Source organism: Mizuhopecten yessoensis, unplaced genomic scaffold, assembly GCF_002113885.1.
Source record: "Mizuhopecten yessoensis strain PY_sf001 unplaced genomic scaffold, ASM211388v2 scaffold13, whole genome shotgun sequence".
Classification (NCBI taxonomy): Eukaryota; Metazoa; Mollusca; class Bivalvia; order Pectinida; family Pectinidae; genus Mizuhopecten; species Mizuhopecten yessoensis.
The window spans coordinates 163580-187024 of record NW_018403334.1 but is presented as its reverse complement, the minus strand read 5'-3'; the positions used below and the strand labels follow the sequence as shown (position 1 = coordinate 187024).

At 35.4% G+C, this 23445-nt stretch overlaps 1 protein-coding gene across 2 annotated transcripts in view; it reads right to left on the bottom strand.

The window, feature by feature from the left end:
- The window catches only part of LOC110446471, a 127551-nt gene that overhangs the window by 40524 nt on the left and 63582 nt on the right, over positions 1 to 23445 (bottom strand). For both annotated transcript variants that reach the window (XM_021492028.1, XM_021492824.1), the window contains exons 4-5: positions 11389 to 11459; positions 43 to 189 (exon numbers count right to left, since the gene is read on the bottom strand). In XM_021492028.1, the coding sequence (XP_021347703.1) occupies positions 43 to 189; positions 11389 to 11459 (218 nt within the window). The remainder of the gene's footprint in view (positions 1 to 42; positions 190 to 11388; positions 11460 to 23445) is intronic.

Sequence of the window (23445 nt, the reverse complement as noted above, 5' to 3'; positions counted from 1 at the left end):
TCATATGAGAGTAAGATGTCATAAAATGATCTGGACACTGACCTTTGACCCCACATTTCAGTGTGCCCTCTGTAGACTCATCTGAGTAGTCACCACAATGGTCAACACTGTCACACGTCAGGTCTTCATCGACACACCATTCATTTGTACATTTGAACCGTGAGCCACACGTCGCATGCTCTTTGAAATCTGTAAAGACAAAAAATATGAAAATGAAGAGATTGTGAAAGGTCCTAAGTGACAGTTGAAAGTCTAGTCTACAATGCTTTTTTTCTCTCCCTTCCAACAAGTTACTGTATACAGGGAAATTTTTCACTTCAGTTGAATTTTCATTGTATTTGCCCTCCGTCATGAGGGCAAATTTATCATTACAGCGAACATTAGAACAACATAATTTTCCTAGTAATTAAATGTAAGGGGCGAAAATAAAACTGGACGAAGATGGATTTAACTGGCGAAGGGCGAAAGTTTCAATAGGCTAACATTTCCCGGTATACTGTATATTAAAATAAGTCAAGGTAATCCATTTCAACACAGTTAGTGGTCATTCACTTGGCAGGATGCATGACACATAGTATGACCACATTAACCTTTGGATTGTGAGGATGTTTGAAACGATCAACAAATTTGACACCTCTTTGACACAATTTGATTTCAAAAGTAGGTCAAGCTCATGGTTAATTTGAACAAATTTGACAGTTTTCATTCTTAACAAGCTACAGAAATTAACATAATAAAGTTCCTTAGAAGAAGCTAATTGACGATTTTTGGACCTGAAAGTGAGTCAATTGGTCAGCCATCTTAACAAAATTGGTGGCGCAGTACTTCACAAAAACAACATTCAGAACAAATATGACTTCTGGTCTCATAGTTCTGAAGATGTTGTGTGCAATTTTAACATATGTAACCTGTTGTCTTGGAAGTGGATTTAAGAAATTCATCTGAATCACTTGATAGCCCTCCACCCCATCAAGCAAAATTAGGATAAATATCATGACTCTAAGCCTTGTGGTTCTGTGGAAGAAGTCATTTAAAAGAAAAGCTGATGGTGGACATTTGTGCTAGAACACTTTGTGTCAGACAAGTTAAAAAGCTCAGGTATAAAGGTCAAAAACCACAAAATCAAAGAGGAAAATATTGCAATAATATTGGGTAAATGAGATTTAGTGAAATTATGGTATGCCATCACTGTCCGATAAAAACGTCTTTATACGTGAAGTACGCGTCAAGCAAAGTGTCCAATGTAGAAAGGAAATAGGCATTTAGTTGTCTGTATCTTGTATGCATTCTGAATTATTGGCTAATAAAAGGACGATAATATGAGTTTGGTGACCGCCAGGTGACTTTATAGATGTGTAACATTATCACAATGGTATTAGTAATACAATATAAGTGTCACATTCACTGAATGAAATAGAAACTAATATTTTTTTAATTATTTATACAGGTATATTGAGTCAACATCAGGTAAATAGATTTGTACAGAGCACCGTGCATTGAATTGTTAGATTTGAGGATCCAAAACACCTGGATTCCACTATAGGTTTTTGTACAGTAACTAGCTAGGGCTGTCACAATATATCAGAAACAGGTATATCACAATACACATGTATATAATACCACAATACAGAGATAAAATATTGCTGTATCGCAATATTTTCTTAATGTATATCATTCTGCTTGGTGTTTTAACTTTGAAAATTACTACAAATTCTAACAGATATGCCAATAAGCATAAAACAGGCTTTTAATAGTGGTGGGAATTAGTTCAAATGTTGTAATCGATGGTTGGTTTGACAAAAATCTAAAATCTATGTGATCCATATTATATATGATTAAGTTTGATAACATTCTGACAACAACTTATTGTAAAATCGAGCACATCGTTCCTATGACAATATACCTCAGAACACATATTGCAGTATATTCATTCTGTATAGCAATATATGGTGATACACTCTTATTGCGTATTGTGACACCCCTAACAGTAACCTCCCCTTAATTTTGTTTCAGATTTGACTGTAGTGTGACATTGACTAGGTAGCTCAGTTGGTTAGTAGCACCAGATGGTCCAAGGTTCAAATCCTTCTCTGGTCCAGCTGCTGCATTTTAAACCCACTGTACACTGCTGCTGATTCTTTTTGTTAAATTCATCTTTTTTATTTATTTATTTTTCATGAAATTTCCAGAAGGTATGTTTTCCTTTTCAGCAATGGTTAGTCAAGCAAGAGAAACAAGCTTTCAATGCAAAGTAACATTTTTGACAGTGGTACATGCATCCTTAACTCATTCACCCCTGAAATTTCATAATGAACTACTCCAAACTTTGAATTGGAAGAGTTCAAATGTGTCTTCAGGGGTGAATGAGTTAACCTGCTATATTTTCAGATAACGTTTGTACAGATAAAAAGTTCTCTGAAATGTTAGCTTTGAAGCTACATGATGTATCTGTGAAATCTGTTCGTACAGAACAACGAATTCTTTGAAATATTAGCAGGAAATCTTAGAACTTATATATTTGCACTCAGCAGCAGGCTGTAGACCTTTGAGTATTGTTTTACTGCACGCCAGCTTCACTGCAGACTGACAATGTAATACTATACTTCACCCAGAGCTGATCATGAGTGGAGTCAATAAACCTCAGATTTAATGTGGCAAGTTTCATGGTATACATTAAACTCCAGCACATCTGTCAACATACATGTTAATTTCTGGAAATAGTCTCCATGGTACAAACATTAAGATCAACATCTTCCTTAAAGGTCATTTGAAAGTCATCACTAAATATCAAATTCGGCAAAACTGGGGACATGTTTAAAAATCTCAATTTTTTTAAGAGATATCAGAAGTCTTTGTTTTAGTTTGTTCTTCAAGTTTTCTTTTGTATGTTTTCACATTTTAGAACTTTCCCTGTAAGTATTAACTCATTCACCCCTAAAGTCACATTTGAACCCTACCAAATCAAAGACTGGGCAAGTCCAGTTTGTAAATGTAGGGTTAAATGAGTTAAATGTCATCTTATCTGGTCATTGAAAAAACATGTCAGGACATGTGAAGGTGTGAAGAATATAATTCAGTCCAACCAATACATGTATACATTTACTGAATTGTTTCTTTTCATTGATCTGAATCAATAAACTTGTAACAACTCACTTTCTTGGTATGATAAGAAACAATATCACTTTTGCAAACAAAAACAAGAGTACCGCGGGGCGGAACAAAATACGCCCGTCAAATGCCATATGGTGTTTTATACTTTCTTACATTGAAATAAGATCTGTATCATTCTAAGAGTGGTTAGCTGACATATGCTATAAAAAATGAGAAAATCTTCAGACAAAAAATCAAATACTACTGAAATGAACAAAAGGCAATAAATTTCGAACAAATCTTTGAAGGAGGAGGAGGAGATCTCCATACAAAATTAAAATACTGAAATGAACAAAGGGCAATAACTTTTGAAAAAATTGTCGAATCAAAATTCTTTCAAGGGAGACACAACTTCATATCCTGATTATCATGTATACCACGTTTGAAGAGATCGGTCGAAAAATGTAGGAGGAGATCTCCGGACAAAATTAAAATACTGAAATGACCAAAGGGCAATAACTTTTGGAAAAAATTGTTGAATCAAAATTCTGTTAAGGGAGACACAACTTCATATCATATCATATCATCCACCCCTAAAGTCACATTTAAACCTTACCAAATCAATGACTTGCCAAGTCCAGTTTAGATATGTGGGGGTGAATGAATTAACTCATCACATAAACCCTTACCAACCTGAAAATCTATCACTGATTGGTATAATTCTTAAAATCTTTAATTCATATTTAATGAAAATTACATCAAAAGATCCACAAAAAATATCAAACAACCATCATTTAATGATTATCTAGTCAAAGTCAAGGCACCTTTTGACCCTTTTAAGGCATTTTTGTTAAATTTATGGTCTATAAGGGCCTAGCAATCAACTTTAGAGCTTTTAAAGGCTAACCTTTGGTTTTTAGGGCATTTTCAAGGCCTGACAAAGCTGTTATGTCACTTAAACTGAATAATTTCAATTTCAGTATATTGAAAGGTACAATATTTTGCCATAACAGACTACATAAAGACGAAATATCTCTATCTTCATGCTGTTATCATAAAGCCTGTTTCATGGTTCTCTGCAATCAGAAGCGATGTAAATGGAAAAAACTTTTGAGTTAAAAATCATACACAAATGCAAGATTTCGGCTTTGCATGTTGATCAACTTTCAAATCCCTTACCCCAAAATTTACGTCATAATGATAACACACGTCATGAAGGTAGTCATTTAATTATTGCCTGTCACTACTTTTGCCACGCAAGTTCAAATCCAGCCAATCTACTTCACAAATTTAAACTCCATCTCATTCCAGTTTGACATAAATTTCACAGAAAGCAATTCTGTTTTAGAAACATCCACACGTTTCAAGACTTATCATCGCCAAACTGGTTTTAGCAGTGTTAAAAATTGGAAACGGATACCTTCATACATTTTACCCTCTAAAACCCATGGCCATGGTTTCGTGTGAAAGTGAGAATTAATTCAAGCTAAAAAGTTGTGTCTGCGTTTAAAATCAATAGTCTTGTTTTACAGCATCGGGGATTAGACGCCCATTTCCTGTGTGCTTCTCAAGAGAAAACTATTGAGAGAGAAAAAAAAACCCACAGAAAGTTGTAGAGAATATGGGGACAAAAACTGAACGATCAGGATCTTGATTAAGTTTACATACATTTCATCTATCTCCGACTGCCAATCTAAAGCCGTAATTCCCGCGAGATATGCGGTTGTCATTATCAAGTCAAAGATTTTATCCTCCATTAAATCGAGACTTTTTTGTAAGTTTATAAGTCACTTAGGTGTTACCCAATCCCCCTGTTTTATAAGAGGTAAAGATCAGCTCGTCTGCCCTGCAAAGGAGATCATGTCAGAGATTATACCTCAAATATGGAGAGCTGGCCTTGTACAACCCTCCCTGTTTGATCACATGTGATGAGTTTGCCCGATAAAGAAACAATTACTGATCGACTGACTTTTTCGACCCTGGCGTTTTTGTTTAATTGTTAAATTGAATCCTTCCCAACACACTGAAAGCCAGGGAAAATTATTGTACACAAACAATTGTTAACAAATTCTGCTTTTTTTTCAGTACATGTTGGGGTAAGATATCGGATCATTTAAAAAAAAAATTGCAATCATTAAAAACAATCATTACCTAACAAGTTTATTAACAAATATCAATTACAATCATGTTGGCCTGGGTGAATTCCTGCAGGGGGTCTCAAAAATATTTGGGACAAAACCCAGAGTACCTGTGGGGAAAAATGAAACATTTTGGTATGCAAAATGAAATTCCAAAACTTTTAAAACAGAACAACCCATTATTATTACTCTTGCGGAAAGTCAAAATAAGACTATTGGTTATCATTATGGCTGAAAACTATATCTAATCAAGACAATTAGTATGTATAATATTCATACCAATTGTCTCATATTTCCTCCTTGAAGCTTTGATGAGAAGCAAATATTATTACTACCAGCACATGAATTGAATTAATCGTCCATATCCCCATCATCAATGTATACATTAGCCCTATGTTGACCTTCTTATGACCTTAATGAGCTTATAGATGGCGCTGAACGTATCCAATTACCTAGACTTGTATTGGTATTAAGTCTGACCTCAGTGACATAAAGTTGTCCCCAATATCTAATTTTAAGATGGGAATCATAGTCTGGGGTCTGTTTTAGCAAACACACCTGCCCTTTTAACATACAGTCAAATATTTGACATTCCTGATTGCAAATATTGTGAAAATAAATATTTTATTTTACAACAATTATGAAACAAGTTAGTTCAACTTATATTAATCACTCTTGCTGGCCTGAATGTTAGCACGTTTAATGTTGGAGTAACCGGAGAACCTATGTGGTCAGGTAGGTGTACCCATACCTTTTCACATCCGATTGGGAATCAAACCCTGATCGCCTTGGTGAAAGGCAATTGCGCTATCCGCTGTGCCACCTGACCACCAACACTTCCTGATTGTAGATTTCATATATTAGTTAAGTTTGTCAGAGCAATTTAAACAAGACATGTTAACAGGAAACTAAAATATACCCTGCTTCCATCTGTTTCACACGGGGAACCTTCCCTCCCCCTTCCCCCACACCATGGTAGTTGCTCACTCTGATATCCATTTCAACAAGAGATTTTAAGTGTATCGATCATTCCAGTAAGTATTTGATGCTAGTTGAAACAGCATTGCACAGCAAGTAAGGTAAAAAAAATATATATTGAGATTTGAAAATGATAATCCCATTAGCTAAGTTAAGATAAGGAATGACTCTAAATACTGAGATTATTTTCTGATTTTACCCTGATATACAGCAATGGTTTCTTCCCTCCAGGGTTTTAACCCATTCACCCCTAAAGTCACATTAGTACCTTACCAAATTAAATTCTGGGCCAGTCCATTTAAAATATGTAGGGGTGAATAAGTTAATATGCCACTCTGGCTTATCCCAGGGAAAACAACTCAAAATGCTGAATTTATCCACCTTCTGATAATTATTATGACTATATTAACACCTGTCAATGTTTTTTAGTACATGTGAGTCACGACCTTTGGGTCGTGGGGTGAATTACCTATGGTCAGATGGCATCACTAATTAAATTAATTTCTTCTTTTTTCAGAGGTTGAATTAAATCTCACTTTTCTGACTCAGATGGGAATTATATCTCGGATCAGATAAGCGTCACTATCAAACACCACACAACTAATTAGTATGCTATTATTCATTAATTAGTTGAAATAGTTATTTCACTCTTGTAACAAGCTATGACAATAAAAAAAACCTATTTCCTTCATGTTCCTTTGACAGGCAAAGATTACAGAGCAAGATAGAACTCAACAAAATAGTTTGTGAAATAAACTTGTAAACACATAAAAATCTGAAGATTATAGTTTTGAAAATAAGATTTTTTTTCCAATAATTCTGTACAATAATTGATGGTGGCCTAAAAATTAAACATGCATTCCTGGCCCACTGCAGGCAAAACACTAGTTTGGTTTGGTCTATTAACAGCTAAGATCCTCCAGGCACTATCATTTACAAACCAGTATGGGATTACGTTGTGATTACGTCGGAACCTTTAAATGTGCTATTGGAAAAAGATGTCACATCAGAAAAGCATATATATACATGTCCTTAAGATCAAAATGCAAATACCGGATGAACCCATCTGAACAAATATGAAAAAAGACAAGAGAAAAAAATAAAAATAGTCCTGCTAGCAGCACATTATCCTGACTGGTGAACAATGCCATTATAATTGAGAAAACATCAAACAGATTTTTATATATTTTGTACCTTGAAATTAGCCATACCCTGCAAGAAGTCATAACTTTGCCTGAACCTGAAGGATAAAATCTGAAAATCAATTTTTATGGCAGCCTGTTCCATTAGAAGCATTGATCTAATTGATTATCATCTTTAATCCTCTCCTGCATACCGGGTTAGTGGAAATGTCAGATGTCCTAAACAGGTACAATGTCAAATCTAAATATGTAACTTTTTTAAAGCTTGTTCAGTGATAACACTCTCAGTAGGTTTTGATAAATGTTATCTTCCAAGTTTTTATGTCTATACAGATTTTTTTCTTCCTTTTACTGCTGACTAAATTTTTAAGGTCATGTTGTTGTTTCGTTCACTTTACCATATTTTTGTATTGTCATTTGATGTATATTTCTGGTAGAATTCTTTTGGTGTATATTACAGAAATTTTCCTCTATAGAATTGACACCATATATTTTTCTCAAAATCAATACCCATTTATTTTTTTAAATTGAAACAGAGACAAATCAGGTTGGGGGTGTAGGTGAGGAGGCTGGAGGTTGGGATGGGGATGGGCGGGGTGGTTTGGGTGTTAAATATGAAAAATGTCACTGGTCTTAGAGGAAAAGATAATGAAACATTCTATGGCCTTTCTGAAACTCAAAAAATCAATCTTGAACGTGTTACAAAGATATCAATGTCAGCAGTCAGCAAAGATGACTTTTCATTCTCGGTTTTCTTTACCAGACCTATCATCAACACTAAATCTCTAAGACAATCTGAACTTTAAACTTCAGCTTTTTTCCATTGCAAACTGAGTACAGTTATCAATATGAGAGCCACTCTTACATATTTGAAATGACACATTTTGTTCATTTTCCTACAGCGTTACATGATGTTTGAGTTATGAATTTCAATATTTATGAAAATTTTCTATTCCTGATAGTTTGTTTAAGGTAATTAGCAGGCCTAAATAACACAGCCCTTCCCCTTAAGGTTCTAAGTACTGGTTTCGAATCAGATGCATATCACTCAGATTTTCCTATCTACCAGTAATAGCTGCAGACCTTTGAACATGGTCGCAGACCTTTGAACATGGTCGCGGACCTTTGAACATCAGGTCGCATACAATTAGGACTCCACAGACCCAACATCAAATTAATCATTAATACCATAGACAAAAGGTTTTGTATGAAAGTCAATCGAAGGTAAACCTCAAATAAACATGCTTTCCCCAACGGAAATACAACACGGGCAACAGAAACTGTGACCTTCCGCTAGCCTTAGGTGACGTTCCATCGGTATATAATCGGACAGCTCATTAATAAGACAGAAACAATATTGCTTTGACCAGTGGTCAATACACTAATTCAAACCGCAGGAAATGCCAGATACATCAGTTAAGATGGACACAATGACCACTAGCTGACCACTCCGTTAATAATTGATAAAGGAATTCAATTAGAACTCAATTAGTGTCCGAGCATAAAGCGCTCTACATCAAACGTGCACTGGGTCTAATGGTGTTCTCATCATAAAACATGGATAGATCTTTACTTTCTGAGCAAGGCATCCGATTAGTCACCTTCGTGGTTTAAGTAAATCCTATACCATATAGGGTTGTATTTAATTGGATGGTCTCATCCACAGTACACTGTTTCCTTTAGGCTAAAGGTTATCATCACTTTAACAATATGCAAGAACATGGAAAAGGTTTTTATTTCTATGCAGCAAAAGAAAACTTGAGGAATTACCTGATTGTCCATATGTGGATTTTTTTATTTTTTTTGTGTCAGAATTTGATTTTTTCTTTTCTTTTTGGAGCCAGTCTCAGATAGTTAATTTTCTTTGAAAAGTAATAAAAAATTACCGATTGACAGTTCAAACCTGAAAAGTTCAAACAGCAAATTAATTGGCAAATTTCACTTCCAGCAGCTGGAGAACTGTTTCAATCAGGGATTTTCTTCTCTACCAAAAATGTTGAAAATTAATTTGACAAAACCATTAAGTCCAAAAAACGTCATGTGGTTGTTGGGCATTTTCATTAGAACAGATATGACTGGTTAGCATGATCATGTGACTTTCTCTGTAGGTATTCATATCTTTTAATGAATTCGATCTCATCTGCTGAAGTGCACGTCTGCCTCAATTAGTAACTACACAGAATATCTGTAAGAGATTTAATGACAATTCAGAACAGATACGGTCACATGACAATGACAAGTGGCGACATTCATATGTACATGTGTGGGTTGCGAGTTTAACCAAAATAAATATAGGTTGTTGTAGTTGAGCTGTGCCTACATTTTTTTCCAAAACACAGAAATTGAAAAAGGAACTTATTTATTTTCAGATATCCCCTTCAAGCCATGCAAAACTTGACTCTATTTATAAAATACACAATTCAAACTCTGAAAAAATGGAACAAATGCAAAGTGAAGAAACGAAGAAATAGCGCTATTTTATGTTAATGTAAAGTTTAACCACCACAGTCAGTCGGAAGCAGTAAATGTAGGTGACAGTATTGCTTTATAGTCCTTGTAATAAAATAGCTTTATAGTCCTTTTGATAAAATAGCTTTAAAGAGTCCTTGTAATAAAATAGCTTTTATTAAGTCCTTGTGATAAATTAGCTTTATTAAGTCCTGGTAATAAAATAGCTTTATAGTCCTTGTAATAAAATAGCTTTATAGTCCTTTTAATAAAATAGCTTTATAGAGTCCTTGTAATGAAATAGCTTTATTAAGTCCTTGTAATAAAATAGCATTATTAAGTCCTTGTATTAAAATAGCTTTATTAAGTCCTTGTAATATAATAGCTTTATAGTCCTTGTAATAAAATAGCTTTATATAGTCCTTGTAATAAAATAGCTTTATAGTCCTTGTAATAAAATAGCTTTATAGTCCTTGTAATAAAATAGCTTTATTAAGTCCTTGTAATAAAATAGCTTTATAGTCCTTGTAATAAAATAGCTTTATAGTCCTTGTAATAAAATAGCTTTATAGTCCTTGTAATGAAATAGCTTTATAGGAAGTTTGATAACTGTTGGACTTCTAGTATCAAAACAATGGAACTAAAATTAAGACGAACTTAAAAATCAGAGTATAAAGGAAAATACCTGTATTAAGGTCACAGTGACCTTATACTTGATATAATGCTGTAGTTTTCCTGAGGATGTATCAACAGTTAACCTTTATGAATGCTTAGCTTCTAGTATTAAGGAAAAGGAGCTAAATGTATAGTCTAAGCATTTACAAATTGACCAATTGAAAGTAGCAAACACTTAATGCCCTTCCACTATAGTGAAGAACTTAAAATTAATAAATTACTCTTTTGGAACTTTCAACATATCTCCCAAAGAAACATTCCACTGGAATACTGTCCCCTCCCCCCTAATACCATGGCAGAAAGGAAACAATCTGCCACAATGCTCAATTCACTACAATGTCCAGATCAAAATGACTGTCCTGCAGAAAAAGTTACAGGTTTCCCTGCTAAACTATGGAAGACAGTATTAAATCATACCATAAGATTCTATTCCTACCGCATATTGTTTTTAAATCTACATATTTTTCTTATGAAGATGTTAGTATATGAGGGAAAAATTGACTGATGGATGACAGACAGAATTGTAAGACTAATATTTGTTCCTTTATTGGGATGGGACGGGGCGGGACGCGATGTCACAGGATGGGATGGGACTGGACGGGACGCGATGTCACAGGATGGGATGGGACGGGGCGGGGCGGGACGTGATGTCACAGGATGGGATGGGACGGGGCGGGACGCGATGTCACAGGATGGGATGGGACGGGACGGGATGTCACAGGATGGGATGGGACGGGGCGGGACGCGATGTCACAGGATGGGATGGGACGGGACGAGACGGGACGGGACGGGACGGGACGGGACGGGACGGGACGGGACAGGATGGACATGGGCAACACTAAATGCCCCCTGCCCTGCCCCCCCCCCATTTTATGGTGGGGGCATAAAAATGCAAGAAAACAAACAGGCATACTTACCATCACTATATGCTGTTATTATAAACTTAAAACCCCTCCCTTTTACGATTTTGTGGCTATCGACATCTGACCTGCAATTAGATCAAAGAAAGTTTGTATTAGCATCTGTGATATATAACATATTCAAACAATAACAACTGATTTATGGTCAGAATAAAGATAACAGACAATGTATACCATATATATCCTCCAATAAGCCCATGTAACCAACACATAATCTCTGGCTCACTGTTGGGGTGGGCTTATTACAGGACAAAGAAATACCATTTGTTGGCATCTATGCTGAACTGAAATAGATATGGGTTGGCTTACTACCAAGTCCTCTTAAGAACAGCAATGTTCCTTATTAATCAATGTCCTTTAGAGAGACTCGGAGGCATAATGGTCCTTATCAACCAATCTCCTATATAGCGAGTTAATGCTCCTAATAACGATAACTTTGGAGAGTCGCAATGTTCCCTATCGGCAAGTTTTCCAATCACATAGGCAATGTTCCCTGTCAACCAAGGTTGTTTTCAGTAAAAAGCAATGTTCCTCGTCAGTAAATGTCATTTGGAGATATATCTTAAGTTAGAACATACCATCAAGTTAAGTTACATTCATTACTATCATTGTCACTACTGTGAAACATTTGTTTCAATTCTTTTCAAAAGAAATATTCCATAAAAATCACAAGTTGCCATAATTTGGGGATTTTTTTAAAAAAAATGCAGGGGTCAGACAAGAGACCTTAACACTGCAAAATTGTATACACTTTAACTCATTCCCCCCTGAAATTTCATGATGAACTATTCCAACGTTTGAACAATGTTACCATGCACATAGGAATTACAGAAGCACGCCATCAAAATAAGCATCCAATTAAAGGGCTGTAAAGCATATGGAACAACTTTAAAAAGGGAATTTACTTTTAGCCATAAAAACTCCTTTTGGTTGCTCCACTTCTATATAGAAGGGAGACTACTCATAGTAAAAAACTCCGAGTGGAACTCTTCTTTGTGATTTTAACTGATACAGTGGTACGCTTTACCTTAAAGTAAAACTATCAAGACTGTTTCTTTATCAACACGTGTCATTTAAAGGGACAGGTGTTACATTAACTGGTATACTTTAGACAAAGGAAAATGCCAAATTCATATGTGTACTGTATATAAATTTTCCTACCCATACATGTTTTATAAATCATGATTTATTTTTTCAATAAAATCTTACAGCTGTTAAAAAATCTCTATTCTTATAATCTAGGACATACAGAAAGTTTCCAAATGATGTTATTGTTTCTGATGTAAAATGGACATTTTTAAATAAATGTTTTGCCTGGATTTTCATTTGAATAGAATAAAATAACTATCTTTAACTTTTTTGCTTTCTCCAGAAAAACATTAAATTTCTCTGCTCTGTCAGAAAACTGTGCACAAATAATGCAAGCTATTTTGATGAAACATCTTTTAATTTTATAATTTTTGCTTCCTGTTTTGGCGCAGAAGATAGAATGTGATTCAGCTGCGGCTTGCATTCAGAACTTTATTAGCAGTAAGTAAAACACAAGTATACAGATGCACAAAATTCTGTCGTAAATCATCATCAGCTACATGCATGCACAGTCAGCCCAACCCTTCACCAGGAGCACACGGAAACACTTATTCTCACTGCAATCTTACATGATTTAATTTGATAAGGTTTCAAAACAAAATTTATTATACATTGAAATTCTGATAGGCGTTCATGACGCAGAAATGTAGTCAAATCAATTTCAAAATGTGAATGTGATTGAGATATTTTTATTGACAAGGATTTTTGTAACCAAATTTCAGATTAGATCTGTTATAGGATTTTATTTGAAAAGATAACTTTTTCTAAGATTGACTAGGCTTTTGATGAGAAACTAGAAAATTGCAAAAAAAACCACCATACCTAATTGAACTCAAAAGTCACAAATCATCTATCTGATAAATACACCAGTTTTTCCTGTCACTATACGACCAACACTTCCCCAAGGTAGAGCTGCTAGGTCAATCCATCAGTAACATTGTTTTACCGATGCATCAGTGATTTTCAGTGGGGAGGGTAGTGTCATGAGGTGTCCTTGAAATGTCTAGTGTGAACATATCACCTACTCAAAGTTATTTTACAGTTATGAATTAAAGGGACAATTTAGTGAAGTAAGTTCTTTTATAAACTTGTCACAAAATTCTTCATGATGATATAATTTGATACTCCTTATGTACAATTCATGTCGAGAAATTGACAAGAGACAATGTTTTCTTGGCGTTTTTAATCAGTGGCAGTACTGGAGATATCCTTAACTGTACAGCCGTATGTTTTAGTGGCAGCTGTCGGTAATTTCTAGCTTACAAAAATAGAAGGTAAATTTTAGCTTGATTCACCCAGCCTCTTTAGAATACAAGTACATGCATTTATTCTGAATCAAATCCATCTTCCAACAACATCTCAAACATAATTATCAATGAGTAATCTATATCATGTTTAAATTTATTGATATCGTACTTTCTGCCGTTTGAAATTTTCCATCCGACACCCTCTCTGTGTGTGCATACTCTAATTGAACCTGTTCATTTTTATTCAAATCCAAATGTGAACAGAAATATCTTATTAGAGGTATATCTTATGTTATTACCCCTTTGAGAAAAATCTAGGAATCTGATTGGTTAAAAACTACAGTGTACCAAACTGCATTCGTAAATCTCAAGGGGTATACGAAAATCTCAGGGGGTATACGGTCATGTCATGTGATTCTCAGCAGTAATACGGTGGAATCACGTGCTTTTACAAGGGGTATATGGGTCATGTGTCTTTGTATCTTGCGGCCGGGCAATGAGAGACAACTCGCATTCGTCGTCTGCTTCCGGCGATGTTTACAAAATGACAAAACGTTTCGCTTCGCATACTGATGAGGAAATACTCGCCAAAAGGGCTAACTATGTGCCACAAAACACACAAAAGTCGAACAGACAAGCGGCAAACATGCTGAGGACGTATTTAAAAGAAAAGAATCAGGAAGAACAGTTCGAGGAATTTGATAAAACGAAACTAAATGAGGTAGATCTACTGTGCCATTTTTATCTTGACAACAGAAAAGTTGACGGGGAACTGTACAAAACCAATATAAAAGATTCAAAGGGGTAATAAATTTGTTGGCCTCAGGAAATACGAAACCCTTTAGGGTCATACCATCCCGTATACCCTGCCAAAAATCCGTGTAACTAATAATACTTATATTCTTGCTTGCGATGTACTGTATAAATTGCATTATGTGTGAGCTCAGACTCGTAACTGACACTGTGTTGTTGACAGCGTAGTGCTATACGTGTTAAACTTCTCGATGAAAGGCCCGGATATTGCGCTATTTCTGTCGTAGCTATTTTTATCACCTGCTTTCCCAAAAGATGAAGTTGAAGATATATATTTTCAGTATCGACTCGATTTTCAGCTTGTCATTTGATTAAAGAGTCCCTGTAAGGGACCAAAATTTCAACTCCGAGATTTCCAGTAGTTTGAGTTAACAGATCGAGTTTGAGTTAACAGATCGAGTTTGATATAAGAAGATTAGACTTAATTTGTGCTGTCTGAACATTCATTTAAATGTAAGCATCACAACAATTCTATTTTTAGCAAGTGACCTTGACCTTTCACAAACCACGTCCAAAACTGGTAGGGTTGTTCCTTTTCTCTCTGTGTTCCACTGTGACTAGCTGAACATTGGGTCACAAATGCTGTCAATGGATTTTAACCCGTTTATCACAAAAGTCACATTTGAACCTTACCATATCAAAGACAGGGTAAGTCCAGTTTAAAAATGTAGGGGTGAATGAATTAAAACTTCACTATGGACTGTGCCTATAGTTGAAAACGTATCTGCATAAAGCATGTTAAGACAGATGACAGATTATTTTCCTTTCAAGTGTAAAACCTTTCATATTAGCTCTGATCAATCACACTACAATTTTTAACATTAATTAGTGACTCTGTATAAACATTTAATTAAAAAACCAGCAGATGTATTTCAAACGTAAACATCCTGTTTACATTTTCATTTTTCAATTATTTCTTCCCTTGAGAAATTGTGATGGATAGACCTGAAATGCAGGAGGAAGTCTAAAAGTTCCATTGTAGAAGCAGAATTCATCAAGCCTTTTGCCTGACAAACCTATCTCCTAGATGATAACACTGATTGTCGTCTTCCTCTCCAGCCCTAATGCTCAGACACCTCATTTCTTCAGGTGCCAAGGTTATACCCTAGGAATAGAATGATAACAAAATGTTTTCAAACATTCTTCCGACACCGCTAAATACTTGTATTTGATCGCCGAGAGTGTTCATTTCCTGGCCGCATGCATCAGACTCTGCAGTTTCCTGGTGAAACATTTCAAAACTCAACCCACTCCATCAACCTCAACCCCTAGTTTCCATCGTGGTGCCAGGACAGAGTTTTTTGGGCAAGACAAGGAAATTAACTTGATCCATCAACTGGGTACAAATTGAAAATGCATTCCATCCTGCCTTCATGTTTTCAATTATAATTAGTTTTCTGACCACAAGTTGCCTTGAACTCAATTTCTTTAACATTTTTTCAATATTTTTCTTTCAACTCTTTTAGAGCAAATATTTAAACAAATTGGTGTGTTCTGGTTCAACATTAAAATCTGTAAGTTAATGAAGACTGCAAGGCAATGGAGGAAAATATAATGAACAACAGGACTAAACCTATCAACGATACTTTCTTCATTTTTTTTAAAATTTCTAAATAAAAACAGGCTTGATTGGTCAGATCTTCGAAACAGTCTGATAAACTAATGGTCAAACAAAGAAGCAGAGTTCTGTACTAATGCAATATTTCAGGCCTACCAAAATTACATTATAGTGTAATCATACCGAAATGTCATGTCACAGATATGGAACCTGAATTCCCTTTCACGCAAGTGTTATGGCTGTAGTGAACCTAATTGTAATTAACAATCATAAGAAGTCAGAACAAGTGTACATTTCACTAATTTCATATTAGAATGACCTGTACCCCTTCAGTACGAAAGATTTTAAAAATTGAGCTGTAATGATATGACGCTAATATCAGACATGAAATATGTATTAAGCCGTAACTATGATTGTATGATCAAATGTAAATCTTTGAAATTTGCTTTTATAAAATATCCTATTGACATTGTGTGTAGGACATGAAAGACCAGTAAGCACATTTTCGCCTGGTGACAGACATCTTAAGGCGACTCAGCTGGTTAACGATGCAACAGAATTTCAAAGTTCATCTCCCCTAATCGTAGCCAATGTATTTACGTTAGACACGCTTTTATATTGATCACATGTGTACTGTTAAACCAGCACAAAGACAACTTTTTTTCTGAAGTCAAATAAAAATAAAAGCGATTGTTTCAAATGTAAATTCCAGTGGAAATAAAAATATATCACTTTCACCAATCAATAATACCCATAAAATTGTCGGCAGTGCTTCTAAGAATTCCGAAATCATGTGTGAGCACTCTACATCTCAATTGTTAGTGTCAGTTTTAGTATAAAAAGCTGTTTTAGGGATTAAATAATTGAAAAATCAGCTAATGGGTCTAGTACCACTGTTTGTTCAATCAACAGAAACGAATGAGCAGATTCCTGTTTAAAGTCACTTTGTAATGAAGATACCTGCACACTTAGTGAAAACTTCAAACTGGCGGTGACGGACCTGGAATGTTACATTGATCTGGAATCTGTATCTTCACAAATGGTAAAATACCAAATCTATGTATAATTTACTCCCCAATTAATCCTGCAATAAGCCCAGGTACACACTTCATGATTAAAAGTTGGGGATGGGCTTATTGCAGGGAATTAAATTATAAATTTAACTTGAGGACCACCAGAAATGGATGGGTAGCCAGGCTTATCAGCAGGCATGAACTCATGTTCTAAAGTATGAAAAACAAATGGACCGGAATCACTTACTATTTGAGACCGTTGGTCATTATAGAGTGATGTAATTTATTATAGCTGTATAACATAAAAAGTTGGTTGTGAATAAAAAATTCCGGGTTTTTCGTGGTTGCTATTGAACCACAAAAATAAATACAACAAATTTGAATGATTTATGTGTCTAGTGTTTGTTAACATATATATAGGATAACCATGAAAGTTTGTACAACGAAACAAAAATATGGCTTCAAACCACAAAGGAAAATATTCACGAACATTTCGTGTTATACAGTACTCAATAATTTCTTGGAATCCCATTGGCTGGATCATGTACATGTGATGTGTCCCCGAAACTCATCTCGATCAGTTTTCCAATGATAGTCTTTAGGTATCATTTTCATGAAAAAACAGTTTTGTAATAAATAAATATTTTTAATGTTCGTTCTGTTTTGGTTATTGTTTACATGAAAAATGTATCTTTCTATATTAATGTATATTTCATTGTTTAGCCTTCAGCAAGGCTGCATTATTGGGAAACTACAAGAAGGTATGATGCAAAATTTGGTATCATCAAAACCATGCAATTTATAGAACCATTTTGTAAATTTAATAGTTGAAGCATATACTATCAAACTGTTACAAACTGCTGATGGTAAATATGACGATGTCTCCGTCAATATCACTTTTTCAGGTTCAAGACACCTTATGTTAACCTTCATACAAGTCTATAATTGTATTTTGAAGTACACATATAAACGCATGGGAACAAATAGGCAGGCAACTAATAACAAGAGGCCCATGGGCCTTAAAGGTCACCTGATATATTTATACAGAGAGGTGATTTTGTTTTTAACATGAACAGAAATATTATTCAAAGTGACAAAAAACAATAAAAACCACCTATCAATATCTAGCATACAGATTTAAGACTAAAAAGTATTTAAAACTAGCACCTCTGAGTCTAAAAAAGGAAAATGAAGAATTTTAGCACACTGACTCCTTTGGGCCCAACCCTACAGCCCTTGGGGGTAGGGCTGGCTCAAAATTTTCAAAATATCAAACTGTCAACTCAAGGTTATAATTCCAATCAAGTTATTAACATGTAATATTCAAAGTTTCATTTGCCATTATAAACCATAATAAAGTTTGCCCCCCTCCCTCCTTCCCCAGGGGGTTAACGTGAGACCCTAGGGTCATAAACCTTAAGACCCTTCCATCTATGAAGAGTGTTTGATTCTACCATATCTGGGTCTTTGAGAAGAAGATTTTTGAAATTTCAGTCAATTCAACCCTTTTTGGCCCCACCCATCAACCCCGGGGGGGTCAGTCAGGGCTGATATGTGCATACCATCAAACTGCTATCCCATACCGATAATGCTAACCCAAATTGAAGAACTTCCAATGGAAATTAAACAAATGTTGGTCCAAAATGTGATTTCCCTATATAAACTATAGCAAAGTTTACCCCCTCCCCAGGGGTAAACGTGAGACCCCAGGGTCATGAAATTCACAATTTTGGTAAAGCACCTTAAGACCCTTCCATCTATGAAGAGTGTTTGATTCTACCAAACTTGGTCTTGAGAATAAGATTTTTGAAATTTCAGTCAATTCAACCCTTTTTGGCCCCGCCCCTCAGGCCCCTGGGGTCTTGGGACTAAACCGGCCACTATTTTTGTTGACCTTTGAAAGGTTCCTGCAAAATTTCATTGAAATTGGTCCAGGGGTTTTGGAGAAGAAGTCGAAAATGTAAATTGTTTACGGACGCACGACGGACAACGACGGACAAAAGGCGATCGCAATAGGTCACTTGAGACTTTGTCTCAGGTGACCTAAAAATATAAAATGGTTGACTCTAGTTATAAACATGTACCCTCACCAGCATTCTACGTATCCAACAATAGCACGTTTGTTTAAGAGTACAGTGTTCCATTGATAAAAACGTCAAATAAACACAGTCACTTTGAACTTTCAAATCACTAATCAACTCCTCTGCCTGATTGTTTGCCAAATCGGTGAAAACAGATTTCGTACAATCTGCGTGTGATGATCACGGTCCCGCTTGGGAAAGTTGACTAAATTGATCGAAGTGCAATCAATTTGTGTTTCACTACTATATTGAATGTACTTTACACATTAACAGCTAAACAATAAATGGTTTCTCTGCATGTCACCGACTTCAAAATACCTTGATTTCTGGGGGATAACATGCAAAAGCATTTACAGTCGATTAGCATGAAACAGATTACGATTGCTGTTTCAAGCACTTTGCCACTGAAATTTATCCTATAGCGTTGTACATTATATAGTCATAATACAGCTTGTTGTACTAGACACATTCAAAAATAAATTTCACCCTTTTTTTCAACACAATGTATTTTTTTCATTAGATATTCCATCTAGATTATTAATATTTGCCGCTGTAGAATTAATCGATTTCTGTTTCATATCAAATGGCTTTGAAGATATTAATGCTTACCAATCATTATATTTCATGCTGTGTCATTTATGGAATCAGATAGGCAAACACAAAGCTTCAACAATATGCTGCTTGATAACATGCATTATTGCATAAAATAATACTATCAAATATCTTTATAAATCCCTGACGCTTGTATGTAACCCCGAGGCAAAACCAGTGCGTGCATTGATCATTCTCCATCTAATACGATCACAGCTATAGAAATAAATATACATTTATGGCTTAGAGCAATGCAATTTGCAGAATGTCAAAAAACATTTCTAAATTGGTACTTACGCTTAAGAATGAAAGTGGCTCTGATTAGCGAATTAGGTTATGCCCAAAATGCCTAGAGACCATTACTTAACTGTTATCAACATCCCAAGACGTTCATTTCTTCCCTCCATGTCTAGACAAAAGAGATGTATATTTCAATTTTTGAAACCAAATTACATTTACCCTGCCTGTGTCGCAAATGCGAAAAATGAAAAATACCGAATGGTAGATACTTATCCGAAAGCTCTCACAAAATAATGCTTCAGGATTTGCCTTGCAGCGAAATATGAACAAAAACCATACACACTACAAATGGACTGACGGCTGTATATCTAGGAATATGTTGCAAGTGTTTTTGGAGTCGACTCGTAACTCAAACTCTGGCGACCAGCTGATGCACAATCTATCAATTCATACAGCTGTGTTACACGTATAAACAAGCCGATGCTTTCTTTAAGTATATCTGGAGGCAATTTTCTAGCATGTCATGTGAAAATAAAAACCTAACTGCAAATACATTTACATAAAACTTGATCATGTTATCTGTACTTAGGTCTTCACAGTCTCGAGTTGCATGTCATTTCTGAGCTTGAAATAGAAGAAATTTCCAAAGCAAAATGCGTTATTGGTTTAGGAAAGTGTTTTTGTTTTTAATTATTATTTTCAACCATAATGCACTTATTTAGTTGTTATAGTCTTTCTAACATAGCAAACCTATAAAGATATTTAGTTTCAGCTGCCTGTTAAAAGCATATGACCTATTCCTGGAGAAATGGATCTTAGTTTCAGTTGATGTAAGGTTGCATGTCTTTTACAAATTTACACAAAATCCTAAAGCTAGATGTATTGATCCAATTTTATTCGGGTAGTTAAACATCTAGCTTTGTTCAAATAAAGACAGGGAGAAAAAGGGACTTGCAAACTTTTGACACGATTTGCGAAAATGTAACTGCCTCTTTGCAATTATATGACCTAGAAGCCGTGCCGATGACATGGTGTTTGCACATGACAAATCGCTCATGACAGTCAGCAGACCCGACGACCAATAAAAATTGCTGGCTTTTTACGAGAATGTGCAGACTGGGCCCTTCAATGAATATCCCATTTATAACACGAAATTTTACGCAATGTTGATTTCCGTGTACAAAATAATAGTTTGTAACGCATGACATAATTCCTAAGGCTAAGTTTTAAGACAGTGTAAAAATTACAATGTCACGTCATGTTTTATAACGCAACGACTTTCTCCAGGGATGGGCAGTTATATCGAAGCCAAAATGTTGAATATATATTCACACATACTTTTTGACAGTCCTAGTGAGACACTTTCAGGCCAGTCAATACAACTTTATAATATCTTTTTGATGGAATGATTTGCAATTTAGTTATAGAAAAAATTTAAAAGGGGTAGACTAGTTAGAATCCCGAGATTGAAGCATTATTAATTTAATACATTTTCTATTGATATTTTTTCAATGTTTTCCCTATAACATAATGTACTAACTGATCAAGAAAGAGAACAGTTTCACTGTGATTAAATCTTTAGTGTTTGAATACAGTAGTTCTCAAAAGTGACAGATTCAACTTTCAGATCAATAACTTTTTACTTCCCAAAATGACCTTTGACTCTTCAGTGTAAATTGAAAGGACATGTCCATGTGACAGTGTGTTTTGACCCACATCAATGAAAATGTTATTTGAACTTCTGAAATTGCTGGATGACCATCAGGTCAACTGAAGGCCTTGAGCACCTACCTTTGGCTTTGATAAAAGATAGTAACTTTATATAATCGGTATTCCCAATAATAGAAATTATCCTAGGTATGGTTATTGAACCAGTGTAAGGTAAAGCCCATCAATCAATCAATCAATCAATGATATAAATCATGTTATAATGGTTCACATTGTTTTTTTGACCTTGAGCAAAAAAGAGGAGTAAAGCAGGAGATAATTGGAAACAATATACTTATACCACAGAACTGTTCAGTTAGGCTGTGATGTACCAGCAATGTACCAACACAGCTAAATGGTGCTGACAGGACACGCAAGCTGCCATCAATATTTGATAGGGAGACACACGATCCTGATCACTAATATTCTTTATACTTTTGATGGAAACTCTGCTAACCTGATACTGCTTGGCATTAATTATAAAGTAACGAGAACTGGTAAACAAAAGCACAATGTATAGAGTTAGTTCTAGGTTGCTAACAGGGCAAGTACAAAATTTTGTTTGACACTGATCAGCCTGTCAGTATTACGTTACGAATCAAAAAAACGGTAAAGCCACGTGTATAAAAGGAAGCTGTACAAAGTTCTGTTGTCATTGATCATGAAAACAAGAGAAACAAGAGGCCCAATGGGCCTGCATCGCTCACCTGGTATTAATCTCACACGTAAAAGGGGACTAAAATACAGCTACAGGCAGAATATCAGTTTTTAATTCATAAGAACCTATTAAAAGATATAAACATATGACGCCTGTGACCTTGAATGTCGAACAAGGACATTAGGTTGAAAGTGGGTCAAGGTCATTCTTTTGAACAAACTTGGTAGTCCTTCATCCCAGCATGATACAGGCCCAATTTCAGTACCCTGGGCCTTTTGGTTATTGTGGAGAAGTTGTTTGAAGATTTTAAGACATTTGTCACCCGTCACCTTGAAAGTGGGTCAAGGTCATTCATTTGAACAAACTTCGTAGCCAGTCATCCCAGCACGCTACAGGCCCAATATCATCACCCTGGGCCTTTTGGTTATTGAGGTGAAGTTGTTTGAAGATTTTATGACATTTGACCCCGTGACCTTGAAAGTTGGTCAAGGTCATTCATTTGAACAAACTTGGTAGCCCTTTATCCCAGCATGCTACTGGCCAAATATCATCAGTCTGGGCCTCTTGTTATTAAGAAGAAGTCGTTTAAAGTAAAAAGTTGACGCCGGACGGACGCCGGACACCGTACCATGCCTTCGGGCCAGGTGAGCTAACAAGAGGCCCAATGGGCCTGCATCGCTCACCTGGTATAAAACTCACACTTGTTACCTTAAAAGTGATCTAAAATAAAGCTACAGGCAACATATCAGTATTTATGATTAAAATTCGTTCAAAAGACCCTGTTAAATTTTTTCTGGAACATTTCACCCCTGTGATTGAAAGTCGAACAAAGTCATTATGTTGAACACATTGTATAGCCTTTCATCTCAGGATGCAACTTGCAAAGTATAAACATCCTGGGACCCATGGTTATTCATAAGAGGTTGTTTAAAGATTTTAAACAAATTTGACCCCTGTGACCTTGAATATAAGTCAAAGTCATTCACTTTAACAAACATAGTAGTCCTTGATCCCAGCATATGCTACTAACTAAATATCAACATCCTGAGCCTTTTGG